Source organism: Aquarana catesbeiana, linkage group LG01 (genome assembly GCF_042186555.1).
Source record: "Aquarana catesbeiana isolate 2022-GZ linkage group LG01, ASM4218655v1, whole genome shotgun sequence".
Lineage (NCBI taxonomy): Eukaryota > Metazoa > Chordata > Amphibia > Anura > Ranidae > Aquarana > Aquarana catesbeiana.
This window is the reverse complement of record NC_133324.1, coordinates 820,683,318-820,710,294: the sequence shown is the minus strand read 5'-3', so window position 1 is coordinate 820,710,294 and position 26,977 is coordinate 820,683,318. Positions and strand designations below refer to the sequence as shown.

Sequence of the window (26,977 nt, the reverse complement as noted above, 5' to 3'; positions counted from 1 at the left end):
TGTATTAGTGGAATCACTGACGTCATTTACCAAGCTTCATTTATCTGTATCTAAATTGAAGACCTCCGTTTACCACCGATTTCCACTTTTTTTTTATCTCTTTGTATTGATTTCTATTGCCTGATGTGACCATCAGTCACATGTCTGGTTGCTGTATGCTTATAGCTGTTCACGGTTTATGGACAGTTTTGCTGTCTGAAGCATTTTATCTTGTAGCTCATGGCAACCATTCATTGTATTCCTTTACGTTCTCCAGCTTGTTAGTTAAGAAAGAACCTTTTACTTTACACATTGTTAGTCATAAGACCAGCCTGCAACAATGTGCCTCCTTAGGGTTTGGGCAGATGTCCATTTTAGGGGCTGCCTGAATCAAGTCTTTATCAGGCAGAGTGGAGCTTCAATAAAGTGACCCTTCGTGCCTTCTTATAGGGTTTATTGAACACTGTGAGCTGTGTCCCTCCAGGTCATGCTTTCCTGTATTGCTGAGATATGTTCCTTCACAGATGCTTTAATGTGCACTTGGCAAAACAGACAAATACAGGTGTGCACATCAGTACAGCTTCTTAGTGGAGGCAGGAAGAGCATATCGGTCTAATGCGGATGGACTTTGGGGAGCCTTCCTAGATGTGTTGGCTGCATTTGTTTTCTCTTTTGGCCTTTCTTTGCTTTATTTTCATCTGGTGATCTGGCCAGTAAGTCTGCTGTTTTTCAAAAGAACAAGCTCTCTTGCAGAGGAATCAGTTACAAGGATGAGACAAACCATTTAACAATGGTCAGCAATGATCAGCTTTTATTAATTATGTAAAACCTCTATCCCAGTAGGACAAAATAACTGTTTGCTGTAACTGCTTATGAAGTATTAGCTGGAGCTTTGCTTCAGGTTAATAGTGCATTTAAATTTAAATAGGCTCTCCCCCCCCCCCCCAGTCTGACCATGCAAATGTCCAAAGGTGGCCCCTGTGCTCCTTCATCCAGAATTGAGGCACTCTAATACAGGAGGTGTGTTACTGGTCAGATCACCAGGTGAAAACAGAGGCGAAAAAAAAGAAAAAAAAAAAAGAAATATGTATGTAGCCACCACATCTAAGGTAAGCTGCAATATATTACATGATTGGTAAGCTGCAATATATTACATGTTTGGTTTTGGGTTTAAAATAAAATGTATTTGTACAGAAAAAATAGCAGCAAATCAGAGGTCACCAGATTACTATATGGTGGATTCTTGTTTGTTGTCATGGCTTCCTGCATTAAAAAATAACTCTGTATCGAATAAGGCCCCTCTATTTTTCTATATCATTTTGCCTTGCTTTTTTATGAACTGTCTTTGTTCTAAGCTGTTATTATAATGATATCTAATTTTGTTACTTTTATAGAATTTGGCTACCTTAACTTGACCATCACTGAGAACACTACAATTAATTTAAATGATGGAGAGAACATGAAATTGCAGGTTTATATTGATGCCTACCCCCGCCCTGATGAAGAGTACTGGACTTACATGAACGAAACCCTTCTGAACACCTCAGACCACTTTGTACAGCCACGAGATGAGGGCAATAACAGGTAAAATAATAATAGTCATTAAACATTCTTATCTTGCATGAACAATAGGATAATCTATCATAGTACGTTTCTGGGTTGGAGAACCAAGGTCCTCCAGTCTGACATCCATATTGAGTAGGGCAGAACCTTAAGGCTTTTGTCGATGAACTTTTCTTCCCTCATATAATAGGGACATGAAGCAGGTCAGATGCAGATCCGAAAGAAGTCAACTGAAGGTCAAATTCACCAGCCAATTAACTCTGAACATTTATTGTAGCTTCTCAAACTGATGTTAAATAAAAGGAGAATGTGCCTGAAATAAAGCTGCATATGTCCAAGGACACAAGCCCAAAGCTGACATAGGTCCTCTAGTGATCTTAGATGGCTAGTGAAATGTCTAAATGTTCTTCTGCCCACTGGTAACCATTGCAGTGCAGCTTGCATCTTGGCACTTAAGTGGTAATTTGAGTGGTTGAACACTCCTTTCACTTTTCTAATTGAGAAAAAGAACTTTATTGGCTCTGTCACACAGACCTTTTTGAAAAAGTTGCAAAATCATTGCATTCTGTATCAAATGCTTGCAAACACTTGAAAAATGTGTCCTCGCTCCCCTGGGAGGCCCTCCCGCTAAAACTTTGTTTGATAACATAAAAAAACAGGAGGAGATTTACTAAAACTGGTGCACTCAGAATCTGGTGCAGCTGTGCATAGTAACCAATCGGCTTCTAACTTCAGCTTCTTCAATTAAGCTTTGACAATAAAACCTGGAAGCTGAATGTTTTATACACAGTTGCACCAGATTTTGCACTGTTGAGTATTAGTAAACTACCCCCACAGTATCATGGGGAAAAGCATAGTAGACAATCATATATCAGCTTTTATTATTGTGACTACGGATTTTTGCAAAAACTGACTACAGCTCATTTCACATTTTGCCCAATTTTGAATTTGGTGAACAATCTATATTCCTCTAGTAAATATACCCCATTGTCTGACTGAGAGTTGCCCTAACTGGATGTGTTCCACTAATTCTATCTCTGATTAGTGAATGTCCCATCTCTGTTCACTTTAGGTATGTTAGTGAGCTGCACCTGATTCGAATGAAAGGCAATGAGAAAGGAGTTTATACTTTTTATGCTTCCAATTCCGATGCCAACGCTTCAGTCAGTTTCAACATATTTGTCAAAAGTAAGTTTCTTTTAACTCTCTCACAGTGTCCATTCATGGTGTAGTTTTAACTGACAGATTTTAATCTCAGGTTTTCCTTTATTTTCACAGCAAGACCTGAAATCCTAATTTCTGATAAGCTTAGCAATGGTATGCTCCAGTGTGTGGCGGCTGGGTTCCCTGTGCCCTCCATTGAATGGGTTTTCTGTCCAGGATCTGAGCAGCGGTATGCAATAATGAATATATAACAGCTGATGCAAAATTAGTATAGCAATATGTAGAAAAAAAAAGTGCAGTCTTTAAACTAAAGTTGTCATACACAGTATAAGCGAGTTTCATTTTAAGGCTAAATGCCTGCAGACGTATCAAATTAAATGCTATATTTATAGGAGCAGACAGTCAGGTGTCCTGGCTGCTTTTTGATTGACAGACAGGCTTTGTCTATGCCTACGTGTCCATGCATTATTGACAAAGGATCTTTTAAGTACTGCATTGAGATACTGTGTTCATTAGCACAATTACGAATGTGTCATCCTGTCTTGATGGAGACACAATAAGCTGTTCTCAGTTCAAATGGTATTGTCTCATCTGTGACCTAACTGACTATATAAATGAAGGCACAGTGTCACCGGGTTGGTGTTTTATTTTCCATACCTGGAAATGTTTCCATGTAGTCTGTGACGTTAGGACCCTGTGAAGGAAAATTTGACCACGAATTGTTATTGCAGGTGTACAGATTCTCCAAGAATCCCCCCCTATGATGTAAAATTCAGCCAGGAAAATTCAACTCTGGGTCGTATGGTGGTAGAAAGTATCATAGATGTAAGCTCCATCAGGAAGAATGGTACCATCCAGTGTATCGCATCCAATGATGTGGAGAGCATCTCATCCATCTTCAGCTTTGCGATTAATGGTATTTCTTGTTTTATACCAGGTTTACTCAGATCTTTTGGTGTTCTTTTGTCCGCACTGCCTTACATTGTCTTGAGAGAAATAAAGAGAGAAATAAAGAGAGTCCTCTCTCCAAGTTCATCTATGCTTCTTTAGTCTAATAGCCCATGATACAAAGAAATACCTTATTCCTCAGTCCTGTTGCAGCTGGAACACTTTCTGGATCTCGTTGCAGCCCTGGAGTGTGGGCAGGCAATAAATCACATCATATACAATGCAGGACCAGTGCTGGTTGTTGAAATGCATTGTGGGTGATGACATTGGCGAGAAGGGTGGCAAAACAACCAGAGAGGAGGAGCAGCTTCATGGGACTGGTCATCCTTCCTGGAACCAAAGGAGGGGAAGCCTTGAGGGTCAATTTCCTTCTATTACATACCCTTTAGGTTGAGTGAGCATTAGATTCTTAATATACAGGGAATTTTTTTTTTTTATTACAACTGGAGTTCAGTTTTAGAGTCTGAAGTATTTGTGATTGCATGTGCCTGAAAGCTTGCAAGATTATTAGAACACTTAGATATATATATATTTGTGATGAGGGGGCAATATTTTAAAACAGTGTGTTTATATTTTTATATACATTAAAATACTAAATTGTGCTTTCATTTCCTTTTTCAGAAGAACGTATTTCCCACAAATTGTTCACGCCGCTGTTGATTGGCTTTATAGTGGCTGCGGCAGTGATGTGCCTCGGGATGGTGATTCTCATGTACAAATACATGCAGGTACAGCATATTTAGTAAGTTCCTAATCATGATCATCCTATGTCTGTCTGTTAGTGTGAAAAAAAATCAACAATTGTTCTTCCTCTTTATTAAAGAAACCAAAGTATGAGATACAGTGGAAAGTAGTGGAAGAAATCAATGGCAATAATTATGTTTATATTGACCCAACACAACTTCCCTATGACAACAAATGGGAATTCCCGAGGGACAGACTGTGCTTTGGTAAGTGTGTTACACTACAAAGTTACTGTATGTTATGACTAGATTTCATTTTCCTCCATTTCAGGACAAAAACATTTCATGGAAAAAAATACCATATTGTCTACAGCTGTATCCCCATTGTTCTGTTTACATTACCAGAATTAATGGATCCAGTTTTATGATAAAGCCAGAAAAACATTTCTCCAGTCAAATTTTTTTTGGATAGGGAAGGAAGGTTAGAACTTCTGTCAGGCTGTGTACCCATTGGAAATGTTTACCTTTCTCCTGATCACCATTTGCATTTGGACAGACAGGGGTAGATTTACTAAAGGTAGATAGACTGTGCACTTTGCAAAAGCATTTGCTCCAGAGCTTAGTAAATGAGGTGAAGCTTTGCTTTGCAAAGAATACTCAATCATATGCAAGGAAAATTTAAAAACTGCATTTTTGCTTGCACGTGATTGGATGATGGCAATCAACAGAGCTTCCCCTCATTTACTAAGCACTGGAGCAAATGCCCTAGCAGCTACAACTGCCCTCGCAAAGTGCACAGTCTATTTGCCTTTAGTAAATCAACCCCAGTGTGTCAGAATTTTACAAATTTTACAGTTGTCACTGGGACAGGGATAGAGTAGAAATCTTCCAAGAAGGACACCTATTGAAGTGACAAAGGGGGGATTTCACCTCACTATGGTGAAATTTCTTCCTTGTGCCTGTTATGCCTTATCTTTTAAATGTAAGCATTTCTATTGGGTGAACTTACAAAAGTATCTAGACATAATCCATGTGCAGTGGGGGTTATTTATGAAAGGCAAATCGACTTTGCATTGCAAGTGCACTTGGAAGTGCAGTCGCTCTAAATCTAAGGGTTAGATCTGAAATTAGTGGAAGCTCTGCTGATTTTATCATCCAATCATATGCAAGCTAAAATGCTGTTTTTTATTTTCCTTGCATGTCCCCCTCGGATCTACAGCAACTTTACCTTCAAGTAGTGCACTTTCAAGTGCATTTGCAGTGCAAAGTGGATTTTACTTTAGTAAATAACCCCCCATTGTGTATTCAATGTTTTATGTTGTTTTGCCTTTGCTATACTTTATTTATGTAATAAAATGCTATTTAATATTGTATTAAATATTACAGTGTTAATAGGTATTTAGATTTATTATTTTTTTACTTTTTTAATAGGGAAGATTCTGGGTGCTGGTGCTTTTGGTAAAGTGGTTGAAGCAACTGCCTATGGACTCCTTAAGACTGACAATGCACTGACTGTTGCTGTTAAAATGCTAAAACGTAGGTCTTTTGTTTTTTTGATATTCATTTGATTTGTTTTTTTTTTAGTTGTTTTTTTTTTATGTCTAATGGTGTATAAAAATCTCTCACTGTCATTGCAGCAAGTGCCCATGCCACAGAGAGGGAAGCTCTCATGTCGGAGCTGAAAGTTCTGAGCTATCTTGGTCACCACAAAAACATTGTGAACCTACTTGGTGCATGCACTGTGGGAGGTAAATTAATATATGCTTTCAGTATCTAATAAATAACAGTATGTTACAGTGAACTTCTATCTAACCTTGCATCATTTTTTTTTCTTATAGATTTTATATTATAGTATTCTAAAATAGAACACAGTAAAGCTAGTGATATAGACACAAATAATATTTTCCATCAGATACTAAGGCATTGCTATACCTTGCAAAATGTTTACTTATCTTCACACCAATGTTATCAGAGTTCGAGCCATACTTGCTACTTTTTCAGTGGGAAGCTGTGGTCAGCATATATTGGCTGATGGGACTTCCCTATTTTAGTAAACAACAAGATAAAGATATCAGCACTACTGAGTTCCATGAAACACTGTACGAACTTCCTGTATGAGGCAAAGCGTTGTGTCATTATATTTATATTACATCAGCTATAAACTTGGCTTTCCTCATGGTAACAATGGAGGAAGCTGGACACAAACAACACTATCTAAGGTTAAACTCTTACAAAGAAGTTGCTTCATTATATTACTCTAGGGGGCATGCAGACATGAGAGATGTATGTCCCTACAAACTCCCAACCTTTCTAGATATTCCTTCTTTCTTAGGATGAAAATATAACCTGGCCAGTTGGTTTTGAAAGATTAATGCCAAGGCTATCCAGCAGTCCTTCCCCATAAACATAAATGCCTGACCATCACACTGGTGAAAGTTTAGGAAATGTGTTGGCCTTTTAGTTGATGTCAACAGGTAGCCTTTCATTGTTTTACTATTTGCTTTAGTATTTAAAGAACAATCCTAGCTCAAGAATTGCACGTTGTCTACACCCCAGATAGCTATCTCTTTCCACATTTTGAGTACTCATAGACAAGAAATGCCCTGTGCCATTTTGACAGTTGATAAATGCCAATGACTTGTATCACATTACATGCCTTTCTATAGAAAAGAATCATGCGTATGTTGATGAGCATCAAGAGTAGAAAAGACCATTCACTGTACAGATGGTTCTTTTTGGATAGTAATACACAAAAAGATTTCTCTAGTATATTCCCACTGGCTGAACGAGAGAAATCACTCAATTCACCCATCAATGCTAAGCAACATGGTTGGAGGAATCTCTCTGCCTCCTATTGTATTCTGACAGCTTCTGCTGCCATGGCTGTCAGAGTCTCTGAGCATTCAGCATCTGACTAGCTGCAATCGCTGTTCAGCCAGGAATTTTCAGCTCCTCTCCTTAGATTTTTAACAAATTTATGTTAGCTTGAGTCATGTGGTGCCGACAAGGTCCCCCACGACTCAAATTTCAGCCCATTTAGTGGGAATCGGCTGAAAATAGAGCCATGTATGGCCTTAAGCTGGGTACACACTAATGCCGCATACACACGATCGCACATTCCGACAACAAAATCCATGTTTTTTTTCCGACTGATGTTGGCTCAAACTTGTCTTGCATACACACGGTCACACAAATCTTGTAGGAAATTCCGAACGTCAAGAACGCGGAGACGTACAACATCAGAGAAAAATGAAGTTCAATAGCCAGTGCAGCTCTTCTGCTTGATTCCGAGCATGTGTGGAACTTTGTGCGTTGAAATTGTGTACACACGATCGGAATTTACGATTGTTGTTGGAAAAATTTGAGATCCAGATCTCAAATTTTGTTTGTCGGAAATTCCGATGGAGCCTACACACAGTCGGAATTTCCGACAAAAAGCTCCTATCGAACATTTCACATTGGAAAATCCAAACGTGTGTACGCGGCATAACAGTTTTTTTTCTGGTTGCACACAAAAAAAAAAACTGACAGCTTCGACCGGAACCGCTGTACTAACCAAGCAAGGTTAGTTCAGGGATCTCCCCTGCTGAGCTATTGTGTTCTGACAGGGGGACAGCCCCCCGCCAGAACACTCTGATCAGCGATTGGCTAAGAACGCTGATCGGGAGTCGGTCAGCTGCCGATTTTCCAACATGCACGTCCGACAGAAGCACGACTGACATACACACGGGCCGAATGTTGGCCAGGTTTTTTGGAACCAGCAGCAGTTGTTTTCCGATAATTGGGCTGTGTGTACAAAGATTTAGGTTTACAATTATCTTATCTATCCACCATACACCATATAGCATCTAATTAGCTTACTAAACATTCAGAAATCTTTGTTGTTGCTTCTGCCTCTACTATATAAGCCAGCCTGCATATTCGGTATATTTAAATAAGTTGGTTGTGTTTCGTTTATGGGGCTCGTAAATAGGATTAAACAATGCTGTCACAGACTTACGCAAACATATAGTACATTAGCCACCTGGATGCCTAAGGGGTTAATGATAATCACTTAATTGCAAGAATGGCTTAAGCCTTAATATGTGACTAAGCCTGCGTGGAGCCAGCAGCAAGTAAAACGTTGTTATGTGGGCTTGTGCTGTTCAGTGTGGAGCATAATAAATGCGTCTTCATTCATATTTAGATGGAGACACATGACCTATTTAGCAAAGCTATAGAAGTGATCATCTTTCATTGGTATCTTTAGCCAGAAAACATGCACCAGGGGAGATAACACGACATCTCCATCCTTGGACTTTCTGTGCTTTTCTTTATGCGGTAGATACAGGGTCAGTGCGCTTCTGCCAAGCAGTTAGCATTGTATTGTGACTGAAGAGAGTTATGATCACAGCATTGACTGCGCTCAGCACTTTACCTGTCACCTTTGTTTATTTGCTCTCCAGACAAGTGTCTCAGTCACATGCTATTTACCTCAGAATTGTAGCTGATGCCGAAACTATTAGTTTAGGCGGGGGAAGGGACAGGACTTTATTTTGTACGGGTTGCTGTCTGTTATTTTGAGTAATTGAAAAATGATTTTACTTTTTTGATATTTTTTTTTGTTTGTACGGCAAAACTTTTGATGATCATATTAGCATTTTATTGACTAAATAAAATAATAATAATAATATACAAGCAATGTCTTGATATACAAGTAGCGTCATGTCACAATTCAGTATAAAAGGGAAGAGTGTCTCTAAGTGTGGCAATATGGTTACATTTAATGAAGGTACAACATTTAGCAACTCACATGGTTGATGATTAAAATAGGCACATCTAAGTATGCAGGCATCCGGGGTAAAGTTGTCCACATAGATCATCCTCCTCACCGCCATCGATGTCATACCTTCCACGCTGCGCTCCACAAGCTCTTCAAGCCTCGCTTTCAGATCGCTCTACTGCAGGGTAGTCTTCCCGGTCACGATTGACAGCGGTGAGAGCCAGTGGACAGTCTATGTGAACAGCTTTACCCCGGATGCCTGCATACTTAGATGTGCCTCTTTTAATCATCAACCATATGAGTTGCTAAATGTTGTACCTTCATTAAATGTAACAATATTGCTACACTTAGAGGCGCCTCTCTTCTCTTTTATACTCTGTAGCTCCTTCTGGATTTTGCTTCTAATCCCCTTGTGGAGGCTTCCATTTGTGGATGGACATTTTATGGTTACACAGCCTATCACATTGCTATAATCTTTTTATATGGACTATAAACTGAAGGACTTATGAATAAATGGTTGTGGAACTAATCATCTGAGATTCCATTATATCTTTGGGGAAATTGATATAAGAGTGCTTTGGATTACAAGCATGTTTAATGAATTATGCTTGCAATCCAAGGTTTTATTGTATATACAAATATGGATGTTATGAGTTTTTTAATATAATAAAGTCTAGCTAGATTTGCTTTATTTACTTTTGAATGGCATGCAGAAGGGTTAGGCATTCTAACAGGTTTTATTAGTTGTATGTGACTCTGTTGGGGAGATTTCCTCTCTGTGTGTGTTTCATTGACACCAGTCAAGAAATGTAGGGAACAGAAGTCACCAGGACAAGAGCCACAAAAAAAGGAAAACATAATATTCTAACTTTTGCAGTTTATTTTTTTATTTATTTCTGGTGTGCCTGTCCTTTTTTAGAGAGATTTCACATCATTTCCTGTCCCTCTGATTCCTCAGAATATGAATTTGTAATCTCCCCAATGTGAACTAAGGCTACAAATAAACCTGAGGGGTTTTCTGTTCTAATCATTCCCCACTTCTCTTTCCCCTTTTTACAACCACTTGATAACACGTACAGTACCGTGGGTCACATATTCTCACGCTATTTGTTTTGTAGTTGCACATTCACTAGTTGCTTGTGTAGCTCTAACCCTAAAGTTACATATCAGGCAAATTAGAAAAGTAATGCCATAACGATGTTCTGTCAGCGTCTTTATCTGTTTTGCCACTTTTTATTAGGAATCCGGCTTGAACATGTTCTGGTTTCCTACTGATGGGCTGGAACAGAACACACTGTCATTTGCATTCTTTACGCATTAATCATTAGATTCCTCTGTAGTACCTATGTCTTTCCGGTATAAATAGTTTTTTTTTCCAAGAGTCTTATCTATTGACCTTTCTGTGTCCTTTTTATCTTGGATTCTCCAGGCTCAATGCATCTGAACCCAAACCACTTAACATCAATGACTTGTATTGAAAGTCTATGACTGGTTCAGGTTGTGAACCATGTAGAAACAGAATAAATGTCAGGGAGCCAAACAAAGTTTTACAAAATAATATAATAAAATATTTGTTCTGCCTTGACTTTTTAGTACTTGAATATCATTAAAAATGTAATCGAAGTTACAGTAACAGCACATCTAAAACAGATATATCTTATTTGGCTGACTTGATCTAATATTGGTTGAAATTAATTGATAGTACAGCAATACCATAGAAATGAACTACAAATGTATATCACATTGGTATATAACACCAGATGTAGCCCACAAATACCAAAGTGGGGTATCGTGGTTTTATTGGCGGGGGGTGCAATGCTGTAGGAACAATGGCCCACATATGGTGGACATGCCCAAAAATTAAAAAATACTGGAAAGAGGTGTTGCAGGTGATAAAGGAGATCACTAACATAGAGATACCAGGAGAACCTTGGAGGTGTTTATTTCATGGGGCTAAAATGTCAATAAAACAATATAAAAGAACATTGGTGCCCTATCTGATGAACACAGCCAAAAGTTTAATACCTTGACAGTGGCAAGAATTGGAAAGCCCCACGATGGGAAGTTGGTGTAAAAAACTAAAATATATATATAATATGGAATATCTAAGATGTAGTGGAGAAGAAGGGATGGAAGGATTTGAAAATAAGTGGAAAGCCTGGATAGAATTCAAGCAGACAAGGAGATATGCAGAAGTGTTGGGAGCCGAGGAAGGGGAGAGACAGGGCGAAACGGGAGATGGTAAGTTATAAAAGGTGGAAGAGAGAGGATTGGGGTGAGGATTGTTGATTTAAACAAATGTAAAATGTTATTGTGTTGACAATTATTTTTTATATATTTGATACAAAGAAAATGAATAAAGAAATTGACTGCTAAATTTGATTATTAATTAAAATTGATGTTAAAATTTATAGGCATGGATCACTGTTTGCTCCTTGCTGTTTGCAACTTAATAAGTAAGTCTTGTAAGGTTCACAATGTATACTAAAGGGCCATACACATGGGTCTAACATCGGGCGGCATCAGGTGGTTCAATAGAAACTAGACAACATTCTGCCTTTGTATACGGCAGCCATTCGGCCGCCTTCTTTAAAGGGGCATGACTGAAAAAGGTCTGCCGATCTGGCTGAGAACGCTGACCGGTGTGTTCTGGGATGGGGGGGGGATTGTCCTCAGTCAGAACACAATAGCTTAGCAGGGGAGATCTAAAGCCTGGTACACATTAGTAGTTATTTGAGGTGCTCAAAGGGAGCCGCTGTACTAACTGAGCTCTTCAGTTTTTTTCTTTTCGTTCAGCCCGCTGGGTTAAACGAAAAAAAAACTACTAGTGTATACCAGGTTTTAGTGACAAGCGTGTAAAAGTAAGGGCAAATGAAAACTGGAGATACAGAGGCTGATTTACAGTGGTAAGAATCTTTACTCAAGACAATCAATGAAGATTCTTTTAGTTATCCAATCATGTGAGAACCAAATTCAATTTTTTTTTTTTTTATCTGCACACGATTTACTGAGTCTCAGCTCTTTTAGTAAACCAGTCTGTATGTCTCTAGCAACCAATCATATATTGGCTTCCTGTTTGAAACTGTAAAACCTTCTATTGAAAAACTGAGCTGGAATTTGATTGGCTGCTCCTACTGACCATTCCTTCAAACTACTTGAAATCATTATAAAAGGCATGTTTATGATGTAAGCATGTAGAACTTACATTTATAAAACTGTGAAATTCAGGAAGACTGGCCTACATATGAGCTGAGCATTCAGCGGGAATATTAATTCGTCTTAGGCTTGTATTTTTATATGTAACATATACCACACAGATCTTGTGACCCTCTCATGGTTTATCCCCTGCCTGCTCATAGTTCTAGAGTCTGAGCTGTGAAAATCCATTTGTGTTTCTGTTACCAGATTCGATATGGCAATGTTCAAAGTGTCACACTTACTTCTGTGTGCATTATTTGTTCACATTTATAATGTGTATGCACCATTATTTATTTACCAGGCCCAACTCTTGTCATCACTGAATATTGCTGCTATGGAGACCTTCTGAATTACTTGAGAAGAAAGCGTGATTCTTTCATTTGCCCGAAATTTGAGGATCATTCTGAAACAGCACTGTATAAGAATCTTCTCAATTCACGGAACAATGTCTGGTGAGCAAGAAAATGCGTTGAAAGCTAAACTCCTGACAAACAGCTACATATACACAGATGACACACATATATGGGAGCTGTATTGCCTGACATATGTGCCTGGAGTTCAGCCTTACAATTTTTAATTAAAATCAAAGTCTTAACTCTCCAGCCCAAAGTTTTTTTTTTTTCTTTTGAATAGACAAGGAATGGCTTACAACCATTTCCGGGTCTGTACCTTGAGATTTTTCCTGTTACGGGGGGGCAGAAAGTGAGGAGAAATCTCTCAGACAGACAAAAATGTAAACTGTATTTGTACATTGGGGACAGGTAGGATCCCATGTCGGGTTTTTGTACTGATTGTGCCCCAGGGATACATGTTCTGGTCTAGGTTCTAGACCAGATCTAGGTCCTTAACAATGGTCAAGGAAACAGGAAATGAGGAGACATCTCCCAAAGGAGGACTCCTGCTCCGGTGAACCTGTCTAGGAGCGGGTTTCTCCTAACTTTGGAGTTTTTTTCTTCTTACTTCCTTGAATCTTTGGGACAGGGAGGGAAGGGAAAAGTTTCCAAAAAGACACAGACAACAATATAAAAACTGACAAGGGGTTTTTAACTATTCCCTACTCTATCCAAAACATTTGACTATACATACACTTGAAAATGTCTGCTAAGATTGGCTATGCATGACTGTGAGTGACTGCTTGAACCATGGAAAAACCATACACACTAACCTTTTAATATTACAATATATGGTCAGCTTAGATGAAAAAATAACTTAATGCTTTTTTTTTTTTCTTAAGACGACAAACTATGAAGAAGAATGTTCTATTTGCAGTTAGTCTGATTTCAGGAATTTAATATGGTCACAGCAAATAAAGGTGGTCCAGGATATTGTACACTCTTGCTCTTTGCACAGTATCCAGTAATAGTTGTACTCTTACAGCCATATCAACAGTCAGAAGAATAAAAGGAAAGCATTGCCTTCTCTTTGACCTATGAAGGCTTATGTAGTAGGTCAGGTTTCGCGTCAGCCACATTGGTGTAACATTTCCCTAGGGACTGATCTATTGTTCATCACTTGCTGTCTTCTCCTCCTGATACTAATTGTTAAAACTTCTGCTCCTGCCATCTGCAGACTTTATAAGACGGCAGCTCTAATGCCACAACATTATATAAATACCATATGGTACATAAGAGTGTAGAAAGCGCAGGTGTGATAGGACGTCACATATGAAAGAATAACTGCATGCATGGGCTCATTATCGATAGCAGTGCTGGTATCGCGCTTAGCTTCAGCAATCAGTAATTAGACATTCATCCTGTGCTGCTAGAGCTGAAGAATATGGATGTAAGGCTTTTGTTATGCTTGTTCTTCTGCCAAATCAAACAGCACATATCCTTGTCTTTGTTCTTAGAATATTCATTTACACAGTTGTAGAAAAGGACATTGTTTTCAATCATATTCCTCCTCTTGTTTTACAGTGAAGGGATGAGTGAATACATGGACATGAAGCCAGGAGTACCTTATGTAGTGCCAACTAAAACCGACAAGCGGAAGTCAGGTGAGTCCTATTCCAGCTGTAATGGAATCTGTATGTATCAAAAGTTTTATAGCTAAGAATGTGTGAGAGTTATTGATCATGATAACACCCAATCAGCTTTGATCTTTTTAAGTATCTAAAAAGACTAATATCTGATTGTTCTGTTAAAAGAATGAGGTCTGGAATGTGTTACACTAAATGGACCATGTGATCAATAATAAGTCATGTTCAATAAAATAAGCGATCGGTCCATGTGGAAATTGGAATTTCTACCAACACAACAGTCACCATCCTCAAGTAGCCTATAGAATGAAACAACAGTTAACTTCAAACACATCTATCATCAAATGATGGTTTCTCATTACATAATGTATAGGCCAACATTCTTTATGCTTTGTCCCTGCAATGTGTATTCACTTAAGTGTGATGGTCTTTTTTTTTTTTTTTTTTTAAGATCCAATCAATTTATCTAACATTATCAGCCTTTCATTAATATTTCCAAACAATTACAGTCCTACCATCGTGGGAGCAATCCAGTGTGAATTTAAAGTAGATGTAGACCCTAATGCCGGCCTTAGAGGCATTGAAAATTGGCCTATTCAGCAAGGACTTTCGAGCCATTCCTGCTTGAGGGAAGTTGATTTACTGATTGGCTTCTCTCAAATGGGAATATTGGAAATCTTTCACTCAATCAGCTTACAGTATGCAGCCAGTGGGCTGCAGCTTTGATCAGTGTATTCTGACAGTGGAGGATTACCTTTGTGTGGATGGGGGGCTCCTGCTGGCTGATCAAAGAAAAAAAATGATTCATCTATGGCCAGCTTAACTAAATGGCATTTAATTTTTCTTAAACATTGCATATCATATTTTTCCCCATTTTTTTGTTAATCTCAGTTCTGATAGTCTCCTGAAACCTCTTTCCAACCACTTCCTGCCTACATGCACTCCAGTGATGACTGCGAGGCATTTCTCAAAGCGGGTATCTTGATGGTGACAACATGCCTGAGTAATATGTGTTAAAATGGCCACTTATAGTCTATAGCTGAATGCCCATGTGGCAGGGTGACAATGCAGGAGTACAACTGGGAGACAGGGACAAGTGTCTGTACAAGGACCTTCATGACAGGTCATCAGCAATTATTTTAGTCAATGCTACATATTTAAATGTATTTACAATATTTTTGTAAATACATCCATTGGATTTACATATACTTTAAGGTAAATTGACAGTATGTTTATGGATTGCTGGGGGGAAATAGGACTTCTCAGTACTGGGAGATCATACATACTCCATGCAGATAGTGTCCTTGGGCAACATAAGCAAGAACCAAAAACAGCAAACTGGATGTGCTAACCCTTTAGCTATTTTGTTACCCAAATAAATGTCAGTTTCCTTTTAAGTAAGCTTTGGCTGGCATTTAAACATAACACTGTTTGAAAGCAACACCATTTATACCAACATTAAGGCTAAAAAAATTACATTTATGAGTAATGTTGTATTCAGACTGAACATTTTTTGGTTTATGTTTCACATAGTTTCACTAGGCAGACTTCTCAGTAGCAAAGTCCTTGTTTGCTTGTATGGTAGATTAAGTGATGATTGCTTAGATCAGAGTTGTTTTGTTTGAAATTTTTATATAACTGTTTTTATGGTTTATTTTGAACAGGATCCTATGTGGATCAAGATATTGCAATGCCTGAAGAGGATGATTTAGCTCTAGATACAGATGATCTGATTAGCTTTTCATATCAAGTTGCACAGGGCATGAACTTCCTGGCGTCTAAAAATGTGAGTTAATACACTGAGACAATGCCCACATTTGTACTTGTCGTCGGGATATCATTACCATAATACTAGGACCAGAAAAACCCTCTTTAATAACATGTAAAGGTCCTCATACATGGTCATTTAAGAACAGTCAATCCCTTCTGGAGAGACTATTACTGGGAATCTCTCAAAAAATTCCATTAAAAATCCATTCTGTGAACTAAATGTTTCACTTAGCACAAAGAAAGTAGTTTATGCAGTTGCTTTGCTCCATGTTGTGTCCTATACAAATTGCCATACTTCAAAATTAGTTATTTAAACTGTGTGGGGTAATTACCTTTTGTTGGAGCAATTTTACAGGTACTGATAGAAATATGGGCCCTGCCGTTCATGCCCTGGCTGTCATATTTTTTTCTTTGACTTCACTACTTTCTGTTCACTGTCCTGGTACCAAGTATGTACACCAGGTGTTCCAACTTGTCTCTAACTTCACTTGCTGCATGATGGCCCCAGATAAGAGACCAGAAGAGACCATAAAGTATTAGAGCAGGAGATCATTGTGAAAGCCTGGCAACTAGGTCAGGAATTGCTGCCTTCATTATTCAGAGCATGTTTTCTCTAACTATGCATTTATATAAGCATACATTTGATCCAATTATCACACCAGATATAGGGGTCTGCTTATTTAAAATTTTCTGTGGGAATGTCTGAACGTGTGCACAGCTGTTAAGAATCACCCCCATTCATATTTTTTTGTAGAAAACTTACCTGGGCCATTCATGACAACTGACCCTTAAATAGACCCCATAAGTGTCTTAGTCCTAGTATTCTTACATTAAACTCTACCGGCAGTTCCTAAAAAAGGAGGTGAGAGGAAATCTACCCCTAGGAAGGGAAATTCACTCCTGTAAGAGTTATTTTGGGAAAAAGGTGTCTCCACTGAAGGTTTATCACCAATCCTATCAAAATCCAAATGTCACAGGAAGTGAGGTGAAATCTTCTGAGCAGGGGCATAGACAGCAAAATTAACACGACAGGAGTGTGAACCCTTCCCTATGCTATCCATAAAACTTAAAAATATTTTTTTTTTGGCTGGAGTCACACTTAAAAAATGTACCTGTTCCAACCTACATACAAATTCAACTTAAGAACAAACCTACAAATCTTGTTCATAACCCAGGGACTGCCTGTACATGGTTTGAATAAAAATGTCTATGAATTAAAGAAATTTTTGACCAATAACCAAAATTTTCAGATGCATTTTGATAACCTGTTATAAAAGCATACATATATAACTGGATTAATTTTTTTTTTATCTGCCTGAAGCTTGGCTTGTTGTAATAGAAAAAGATGGTCAATGCAGACATTATAGATTGGAGATGTTCATTGGCCAATGTTATGTATTGGCTCATTCAGTTATCTTTCTTACCCTCTCTCTGTAGACAAAGCAAGCAATGCACCCATCACACAGTGTTTTTTTCCAGCAAACTGGAATATTTCAGTGTGTGATCCTGAGCAATTCCTTTAGGTAAAAATTATTATTCTATTCCTTTGAGAAGTGTTTTTGGGTGTTTCATTATAACCACACAAGAGGACGATTTAGTAAAGACTAATTTTATACTGGTCTGGTTTCACTTCAGATTGCCAGATTTCTGTTTCTATAATTCTCCTGAACATGACTGGATATTCGTCATCTTTAGTAAATCAACTCTCTCCTCTGCTAACGTCTGCTATTCTTCTGTAAAGTAGGTCTTTCCTAGTGGGCGTTCTAAAAACTTTTTTTTTTTTCCACAGTGCATTCACCGAGATCTTGCAGCAAGAAATATTCTCCTCACTCATGGTCGAATAACGAAAATCTGTGACTTTGGCCTTGCCCGAGACATCAAGAATGACTCAAATTATGTGGTTAAAGGAAATGTAAGTCAAAGCAGGTGTAATTCAGTTAGCGTCACTCAGCGTTCTCAAATTGACTTAGAAAACACAGAGAAGATAGCAAATCGCATCAGGGCACTCTCTCGCTTGTAGACTGCTTAATGATTTGGTGATATAATTTAGCATTTCATGTAAAAATGACACTTTAGTAGACCTGTGAGACACATTTTTGATGTTCTTAATGGAAGGATTGTACATAATGTACTTTTGAGTGAAAAATATAAAATCTATTGATCGTCTTAAACTGATTTATTGTTGACAGAAAAGGTAGTACATCTGCCATAAACTATAGCAATATAGGTGAGTGTATATTCTTTTCCTTTGATATCCCTTACTGATAAAAGAAAGCCTTAATATTCATTAGTAGATGTATGATGGAAGCAAGTCTTATACCACTGTGATCCTTTAATAGCTTAAATTAAGTTAACATCAATATCTTTTACTGTGTAAAATGAGCAAAGTTGTGAGAAATTAGAAATAGAAATTACAGATACTTTTGAGCCAACAGCTCCCTAATTTAAGTCAGTACTTGACTTAGTAATTTCAGATAACATATGTAATCTGATTTGTACTTAAAGTGATATTAAAGTATTTTTTCTTGTTGTTTAAAAGCACCGTGTTGCATACGATTGAGGTGCGGCCCAATTAATTTTACTGGATCAGCGGTGCCGGACAAATGCAACAAGAGCTTTCATTTTTGGTGCAGACAGGAAGCAAAGTATCATGACTTTTGACTTTTACTAGATATTGTCATGTACAAAACCAACTGTATTTGTATATTATTATATTGTTAGATTAAATATCATTAAATTGACTATATTGTGTAAAGCCCTGTACACACGTGCCGAATGCCGGATCACAGTTCAATAAAAAATGGCCGACATTCGACCCTTGTGTATGTCAGTTGGTCTGACAGAAGCCAGCCATTTGCCCGGCTTCTGTCGGACGTGCATGCTGGAAAACCAGCAGACAACCGGCTCCAGATCAGCTCTCTCAGACAATGGCATCCCCTTGCCTGAACACACAGCTCAGTGAGGGAGATTGCTGTACTAACATCGGATCATTAGTACAGCGGCTCCAGAACTGACAGGTTTTTTTTGTTTTGTTCAACCTGCTGGCTTATCATCTTGGAGGTTCTGTAGGTGGATTTTGTAGAAAAAGGTTCCCTAACTGCTAAAAGGAAACTTTACAACATGTCTTAGAAAGTCAGATTTATATTAGTTTAACTCTGTTTGAATGTTACTTTCTTCCCAGAACAAGTCTATTTACAAAAAGCAGAACAATTCCTCTGTTTTATCTCCTGAAATAGATTGAGTTAAGATGCAAAACACAATACAGGCAGAGACTGTATAAAAATGTCATTAAACGCCGCCGGCGTTAAGCAGAGATGTAGCAGATGAAACCGAAATTGTAATAGTGACAGAAATGCTTATTTATGTGTGATCAACAAAGTGGTTTGATCTGACTTGTAATATCAGCAAATATTGAAGTAAATTGCTCAGAGTATCTGAAGTACAATCTGTCACTACAGACATTTCAGAATTGGAAAGTGCCGTTATAACGCGATTTGTATAAGGAGAGCAACAATTGTGGCCTAGCCTCTCTTTTATCTGGGTTAGTATAACTGTGGTATAAGAGGTTTTCTAGGTCAGAAAATATTTACCTAGCTACCTTAAAGCAACATTCCTTTTGTCATTTATCTCAGTATAAAGGCATTATCATCTTCACTACTGATTAACTAGAGCTCTCAATACCATTTTCCCAGGCTCGGCTCCCAGTCAAGTGGATGGCTCCTGAAAGCATATTTCATTGTGTGTATACTTTTGAAAGTGACGTCTGGTCCTATGGAATACTTCTTTGGGAGATCTTTTCTTTAGGTATGTTATACATTACTGTTATTGTGTGTACTATATATTAAATCCAGGGAAAAGAGGTAACTACAGCAAAAATGATTTGACATTTTAGGTAGATGCAGGCAAACTGAATTACCCGTTGGCTTGTTATAGCATTCAGGCATTCCAGTGTCAGGATCTCTGATCTTGAGATCCTAGATACACCCACATGCCTTGGCCATTACTAGAGGTCTCATTCTTGGTGGATCTTTCATTTCTTTATATTGTGAAAAATAAGCAGGAGGAGTGAAACCCCACTTTTTGCAACAGTAGGAGGAAGACTCCATAATATTTTGGGAAGAACCTCCAGAAGGTCAATTATATCATGTGGTTGGATTCCTTAGCCAGTGGGGTTTTTAAATTGAATAACATTCATCCTTAGTTATATTTTCTCAAAAAAAAAATGTTTATGAATTCCAAAATGTTTAAGAAGATATTTTAACTGAGGCCTTTGAGCATAAATCATATCGGTGTAAACAAGTTTATCTGAGAGCTGAATGCCAGGCAGACAGCTAAATAAGCAGTTGAAATGGGAGCAGTAAACCATGCAAAAAATGTATCCTTCTGGCTGTTCAGATAATACACAGCTCTGCCACACAGTGCAGACAGTTACTGACCTGTCTTTTATCTTCTGCAGTTAAATAAGTTAGCTAGGTCATGTCTCTGCCTCCAGTCTATGATTGGGCAACAGTGGACTGATGAGCTCATCCTTTGCTGCTCCTCTTCTTGTCATAATGGTCACTGTCAGCACATCCGGTTTTTTGTTGCACATCCATGTTTTTAATGCTATTTTTATATATATATATATATATATATATATATATATATATATGTATGTATATATATATATATAATCTCCCTAAAGCTAAACTCCAAGCAGCTAAACAGTTGTGTATATATATATATATGTATATATATATATATGTATATATATATGGCATTTTTTATAAATAGGGATTTTGTATACTTTATTTTTATATTACTTTAATGTACTACCATACATTTTACAGTAATATTAATTTTCTGCTTCAGATACTTAATTTTCATTTTGTTAGCTTTATCACTCACTTAATTCAAACTTTAGACTTTAAGTTTTTTAAAGTTTATACAATTTTTTTATCAATGCGTTTTTAAGGTAATGCTCTGTTTGAAACGTGTTCTGTTTATATATTTCCTGTCCAGATAGGTAATTGGTTTCTTTCATTTTGCTCTGCCCGTGTTGTAACTTTTCACTGTTTGATTAATGTACAGGAAGCAGCCCTTACCCTCACATGCCGGTGGACTCCAAGTTCTACAAAATGATAAAGGATGGTTACCGCATGTTAAGCCCAGAGTGTGCACCATCTGAACTGTAAGTAACCACAGAAAACATTTTATTTTCTACAACATGTGAACAAGAAATGTGAACTTTGTAACTGTTTTTTTTTTTTTTTTTATGTACATAATGTAGACAAAACTTAAAGACTAAGTCCACCTTTACAAAAAAGAAAAAAAAAAAAGTTCATATATTTACAGCAAAAAAATGTTCATTTCTGTTCTTTTCTTACTGCTTTCAAATCTGCCTGCAGTGCAACCACGATCATGGAGTATAATTTTAGGCTCCTGCAGACTCTTCCTCCAGTTACCTGTCCTTTGTGAACTACAAGTTTGTCTGCTGCAGTGGAATATGGGACTTGTAGTGCATTCACTTACAGATCTCTGTGAATAAATGTTGCAGCTTTGCAGACAAAGCCACGCAAATTTCAAAAGTGATATCTTCTGCAGGGAAAAAGAAGTCCCATCATTTTTAGATCTCCAAAAATATTAGGCATGTATAAAAGTCTGGTTTTACTCACAGTCCCTATACCCAAAATACACATGGCTTAAAAAGTCCACTAAAAAATGTATATGGTACAAAAAATGAAAAAAGGAAACATCTTTGTGCCTTCAGAGAGAGCTGGGCTTTTGAAATCACGTAACACTAAGCTCCTGCAATGGGCTATAGCACATTTATGCACACTGGCATTGAATTCTGTGCTTTCTTAATGAATAAAGCTGGCCATACATGGCTCAGTTTTTTTTTTTTTCATTTTGGCTGCATTCACACCTGAACGTATCATTTTCAGGCAGAAAGTCACGCGTTTTTGCCGCAATTTTGTACAGGTCAAAAGGTCACCAATGTAAAAAGCAGAAAAACGCCTGTAATCTGCCCAAAAAGAAACTCATGTACTTTTTTGAGCTTCAGGTGACACTCATATGTGAACAGGGGCCATTTAAATGAATGGGGATTTTGCTTGTTTGGGCGTTTTTGAACTTTTGAGATGAGCGTTTTGCAAGCTTAAAACGCTCAGGTGTGAAGGCAGTCTCAGTCAGCTGGCTGAAAGAAAAACTGAGCTGATTTCCCCACACATTCGAGGTGGACGGGGAAATCCTTCCTGGTGTGTCTTTGTATTCTGACAGCGGGACTCCCCCACTATCAGAATACACTGATCAGTGCTGCAGCCTATTGGCTGCATGTGCTCGGTGATCCAGTGCTGGTTTTCCAGCAGGACCATTTGACACAAGCTGGTCTAATGAGAGAGGGCTACACACAGATCGAAATTCAGTCAGTTCCTGCTGAACCAGCCGAATTTCAATCCATGTATGGCCAACCTAAAAGTGAAAGAATTAGTAGATGTTCAAAGGACTAGTCAGCTTTACAGTGACATGCAGAGATGTGTATATAGCGAGAAAAGCTGTCAATGTATAGAATCATTCTGGTGTATTGATTGTAATCTACAGTATTTACACTGCATGGACAATAATTGGTCTTTTAGTGCTGTTGGAATCAGTGAGATATTCTTTGAGTCAACTTTAGGGAATGTGATCTTCAACTCTTTTAATGTGCTTCGAATCGTTCAACGTTCTTTATTTAAAAATTGGTTCTGTTGCATTGTCAATTGAAAATATATATTTTTTTCCAGCTATGAAATAATGAAGAGCTGCTGGAATGCAGACCCAGTGAAGAGACCAACCTTTAAACAGATTGTACAGATGGTAGAACAACAGATGTCAGACAGCAAAGGACATGTAAGTTCAATTTACCTTTAAAAGACACAGTGCTCCTAGAACATATTTAAGGCTTAGTGTTACAGGAAATTCTTCAAAATTGCTTTAGATTGCATAATAGAAAAATTGTTGTAATTAGATCATTCATTTTTAAATAGTTGAAAGCTGTATCTTAATTATAATTTTTAAGCTCAACACTTTATAAAACCCTTTTTTGTGTTACTGTATTCCATTTGGCTGTTTTAGCTCCCTAAATGGCCCATTAATAAAGGCAAACATTCCCCAGGGTCACCAGAATGAGTGTCTCCAATGGAAGATTTCCCCTCTGTTCCTGTTGTGGTGACAACCCATAAAATAAAGGCATCAGGTATCAGTAAATAAATTGTCAAGGAACAACTTACTACAGTTTAAGGTGTTTGGGGTTGATTTACTAAAAGCAAATAGGATTGTTCACTTTGCAAGGGGAATTTTAACTTAGGTTAGTGAATGTGGTAAAAATTTGCTTGGCAAAAAAAAAAAAAACAATCACATGCAAGGAAAATAAAAACACAATTGAATGGCTTCACCACATTCACTAACCTAAGGCTGTTTTTCTTTGCAAAGTGACCGGCCTATTTGCCTGTAGAAAATCAAGCCTATATCAATCCACAATATAGATTCTAAGCATAATTTGGTCCACACTTGTTTTTTAATTGTGAAAATCTGCAGGTAAATGAGAAGCTCTTTAGGTTATAGTAATTTATAAGCAGGTATATACTGTATATTTACCTTTAATAATTATATGGATTGTAAGCATCATTTGGCCCACACTTGTTTTTAGCAGAGTGATACAAAGGAGAACTGAAAACCAACAAATGATATAAAGTAGTGCAGCAAATGGAAATTTTCATATTTTTGTCCAGTTATCAGCAATTTGGAGTAACCCATAGCAAACAGTCAGCAATCCTTTTTTTATTGTCCTGACTTTTCTAAATTGGGGCAACCAGGCTGTTATTGGTCACTGCTTTTTGCACATCTTCCTTCATGTTTATACTGCCTTAATAAATCCACCTAAATTTGGCTATATTATTTATGTAAACTAGAACTAAAAGCAGCACTTATTTCATATTTTTTTGGATAGTGATCTGTGTTTCATTGGGGAGGTTTCTTTTCTCTTCCTGTCCCAAAAGAGGAAATCCCTCCAAAGTGAGGGAGTCCCTGGTTGTCTCCGGTGTCAGTAGAACAAGTGTCTCCCATGGAAATTTGTTCCTGTTCTGAAAAACAAGAATTTGGGGTTTTGTTTCACTTAAATTCTCTGTGATAATGGTAAACAGGTCAATCAGAGGTGGTAAATCTCCCTATTGAGGACATAGATAGCAAAAGGACCTTACCAGGTGTTCTAATCCTTCTCCACTACGTATAAAACTAAAAAAAAAAAAAAATTGCCTTTAGATATACTTATAGAAAGCTGAATAGTTTCTGAATTCTGGACTTGTCATCTCGCACGTTATAATCAAACAAGCCTTCTTAGTGTTATTTGTCTTCATGCACCATCAACTCTAATTAAGAAATATGTCTAGAGGACACACTGGAATCCATAGTTTATTATAGAGAATGCATTAAATATGATTCTTGGAGCTAAGAAATAATCTCAATTCCTCTTCTTTTCTCAGAAACAAACATATTCAAACACGTCTCCTGTATGTCCGAATCACACTCCGGTGGATCACTCCGTGAGGATCAATTCCGTAGGGAGCAGCACCTCATCCACTCAGCCTCTACTAGCACACAGGGATTGCTAAATGACAACTCATGTCACCTCAAGCTGCTTGAGGACCCCTTATGTTCCATCATCACACACTCTTCCATATACAGACTTACCACTGTGCAACACAGAGAGGGTAGAAGAAGAGAAACAATGTAGCTGTTGAGTCTGAAGAAAGAACAGCCACTGCCAGGGGGGCCCAAACATGTTACAGAATGACAAGCTATCAGCAACATCCCTTGCAGGAAATGTGATATCTGAAGACACAGTGACCTCTGCTATAATCACTTACTTTCATGTGTTCTTCCTTTATGGAGATGGCTTTGTATGAACACATCAGATGAAAGGTCAGCCTTTCATAATGTCCTGTGACAATATCGGATGTAAATTCTAAGATCCATGCTTCAAACTCACTGATTATCTGACTGTTGTTCGGAACTGTAAAATGTGACATTGCTTGTAACATAAGAAAGCATGCCAATGTTGTGATGTCTTGCAATTGCAAAAATAATGCAAAAGCAGAATCCTACTGAATACTTTTACACACTTTCAGCTATATTCAGAAAATCTTCATGAAGAGTTGAAGTGTTCCTATCAGATTCTTAACACTTTACAAATGCTGGTAAGGAGGCACAATGCAGGATTGCCCCTGCTGCGGTAACAGTTACCCAATCAGCTAGCCATTGCACTGCTGCTAAAAAGCTGTCAGTTAATACGCCTATGGAATCCAGCGGTTGGAATACTTATCACATTTCTTCCTACTGAGTTGGTTACATACAAATTTGTTTCTGCATATTCTTATTAAGGGTTTTTTTTGTGCACTTATTCCTTTATGAGAGATTTGGCAAATGTTTTAGTTATTAGAGTTAACTTATTTGGGTAATTTGCCTTCTTTAGTACTGGTGGGATGTAATGCCAATGTTATAGCTGAAATGAAGTTGCATATACACTGGCCCTGTTTCTATTATGCTAAGCTGTGAGCTCATGGACTCATCATCAGTGGCATAAAAATGCACTATTGTGGTGTACTAACAAAATAATAACTTTGCTGTTTTTAGTCTTTTAAGATTAGAGCAGGTACTAAAGATAAAGACCCTCATACATTTTTAAATCATTACAGATAAGGATCTTTATCAAACAAACTTAAAGGCAAAAAATAGATGGTTTTATGAGTTCTATTGTTAACCCTTTATTAGAAAGCATACAGTTCCCTATAAGAAAGGTGCACAAGGCACCATCCCCTGTTTGCACTGCTTTTATCTTTGCTGTTTTTGCACCTTTTGAAATGTTGGCCTTTTTTGAAAATTATTAAAAAAAAAAAAAAAATGCTTTGACCTCTTGCTGTTAGATGACTGAATGGTTTGGCCCTTGGGCAAACTAACGCAACATTTCTTTGCAATCAGACCATTAATAATAAGGTACTTTGGGGCCACTTAGTCAGACACTTTTATTTTAATGGTTTCAAGATGCTATATTTTTGTACTTTTTTTCCTTTTTGTGATGTAGTTGTTGCATTCAATGTGACTGGATGTTGACATTCCTTTTTTTTTTTTTTGTTATTTTGTTTCTGTACATATAAGAATGTAGCAGTAAGTTCATTTTGCCCCTCCCTTTTCCCAACCAAATATCCAAAGTATTTTTGTATGTATGTAAATAGATGTAAGTAGTGTCGCAAGTTTCCAAAATATTTGAGATATATTGCCTGGTTATCAAGAGCCGTTGTTAATAATAAACAGTCCCATGGATGTTACATTGGTCATTTCCATTTGCATTTGTCTCCATTTGTCTGGCTGATCCTTCCATTCAGAATGATCCCTAGGTTTTGGGATGAATCGTTGCTGATGAGTTATCCACTTATGTATGTAAATTGCAGATTGAGCTACAGTGCCTTTTAACAAAAAGCTTTCTTCCACAGGCTGTTAATAGAGATACATAAAGTAACAAACAAGCCTTAAAGTGGTTGTAAACTCTCCCCCACAATTTTGTCCCATGTCAATCAGCATACAAAAACCCTACTGAACATTGCTTGTAGATATCTCTTTACTTGCTTTGTATTGTTGTAATCCTTTTTGTTCTTTTTAATGATGTCACTGAGCATGCCCATATCTCCCCTGATTTACAACACACTCTGTGTACCTGTCTGTCTATTATCAGGACTTCCTACAGCACAACACTAAAATCCCAGGAGACTGCATAATCACTCAGAGCTTCCTACTACACCCCATGTGACCATGTCCTGGGCATGGGACAGCATTTTTGCAGTCTCATCAGCTGAAGCTGATAAGACTAACAAAGGCAAACACTAGATAATCGGCACAAGTAAATACTATGAAATAAAACAA

General features: G+C 37.6%; 1 protein-coding gene across 1 annotated transcript in view; it reads left to right on the top strand.

Annotated features, from left to right (window-relative positions):
• The window catches only part of KIT (KIT proto-oncogene, receptor tyrosine kinase), a 66,282-nt gene extending 39,897 nt beyond the window's left edge, over positions 1 to 26,385 (top strand). The window contains exons 6-21 of the mRNA XM_073608436.1: positions 1,374 to 1,563; positions 2,615 to 2,730; positions 2,821 to 2,935; positions 3,438 to 3,622; positions 4,276 to 4,382; positions 4,478 to 4,604; positions 5,769 to 5,873; positions 5,975 to 6,085; positions 12,599 to 12,749; positions 14,214 to 14,293; positions 15,940 to 16,061; positions 17,835 to 17,957; positions 19,738 to 19,849; positions 21,116 to 21,215; positions 22,807 to 22,912; positions 24,544 to 26,385. Of these exons, the coding sequence (XP_073464537.1) occupies positions 1,374 to 1,563; positions 2,615 to 2,730; positions 2,821 to 2,935; positions 3,438 to 3,622; positions 4,276 to 4,382; positions 4,478 to 4,604; positions 5,769 to 5,873; positions 5,975 to 6,085; positions 12,599 to 12,749; positions 14,214 to 14,293; positions 15,940 to 16,061; positions 17,835 to 17,957; positions 19,738 to 19,849; positions 21,116 to 21,215; positions 22,807 to 22,912; positions 24,544 to 24,672 (1,979 nt within the window). The 3' untranslated portion in view covers positions 24,673 to 26,385. The remainder of the gene's footprint in view (positions 1 to 1,373; positions 1,564 to 2,614; positions 2,731 to 2,820; positions 2,936 to 3,437; positions 3,623 to 4,275; positions 4,383 to 4,477; positions 4,605 to 5,768; positions 5,874 to 5,974; positions 6,086 to 12,598; positions 12,750 to 14,213; positions 14,294 to 15,939; positions 16,062 to 17,834; positions 17,958 to 19,737; positions 19,850 to 21,115; positions 21,216 to 22,806; positions 22,913 to 24,543) is intronic.
• Positions 26,386 to 26,977: the final 592 nt, after the last annotated feature.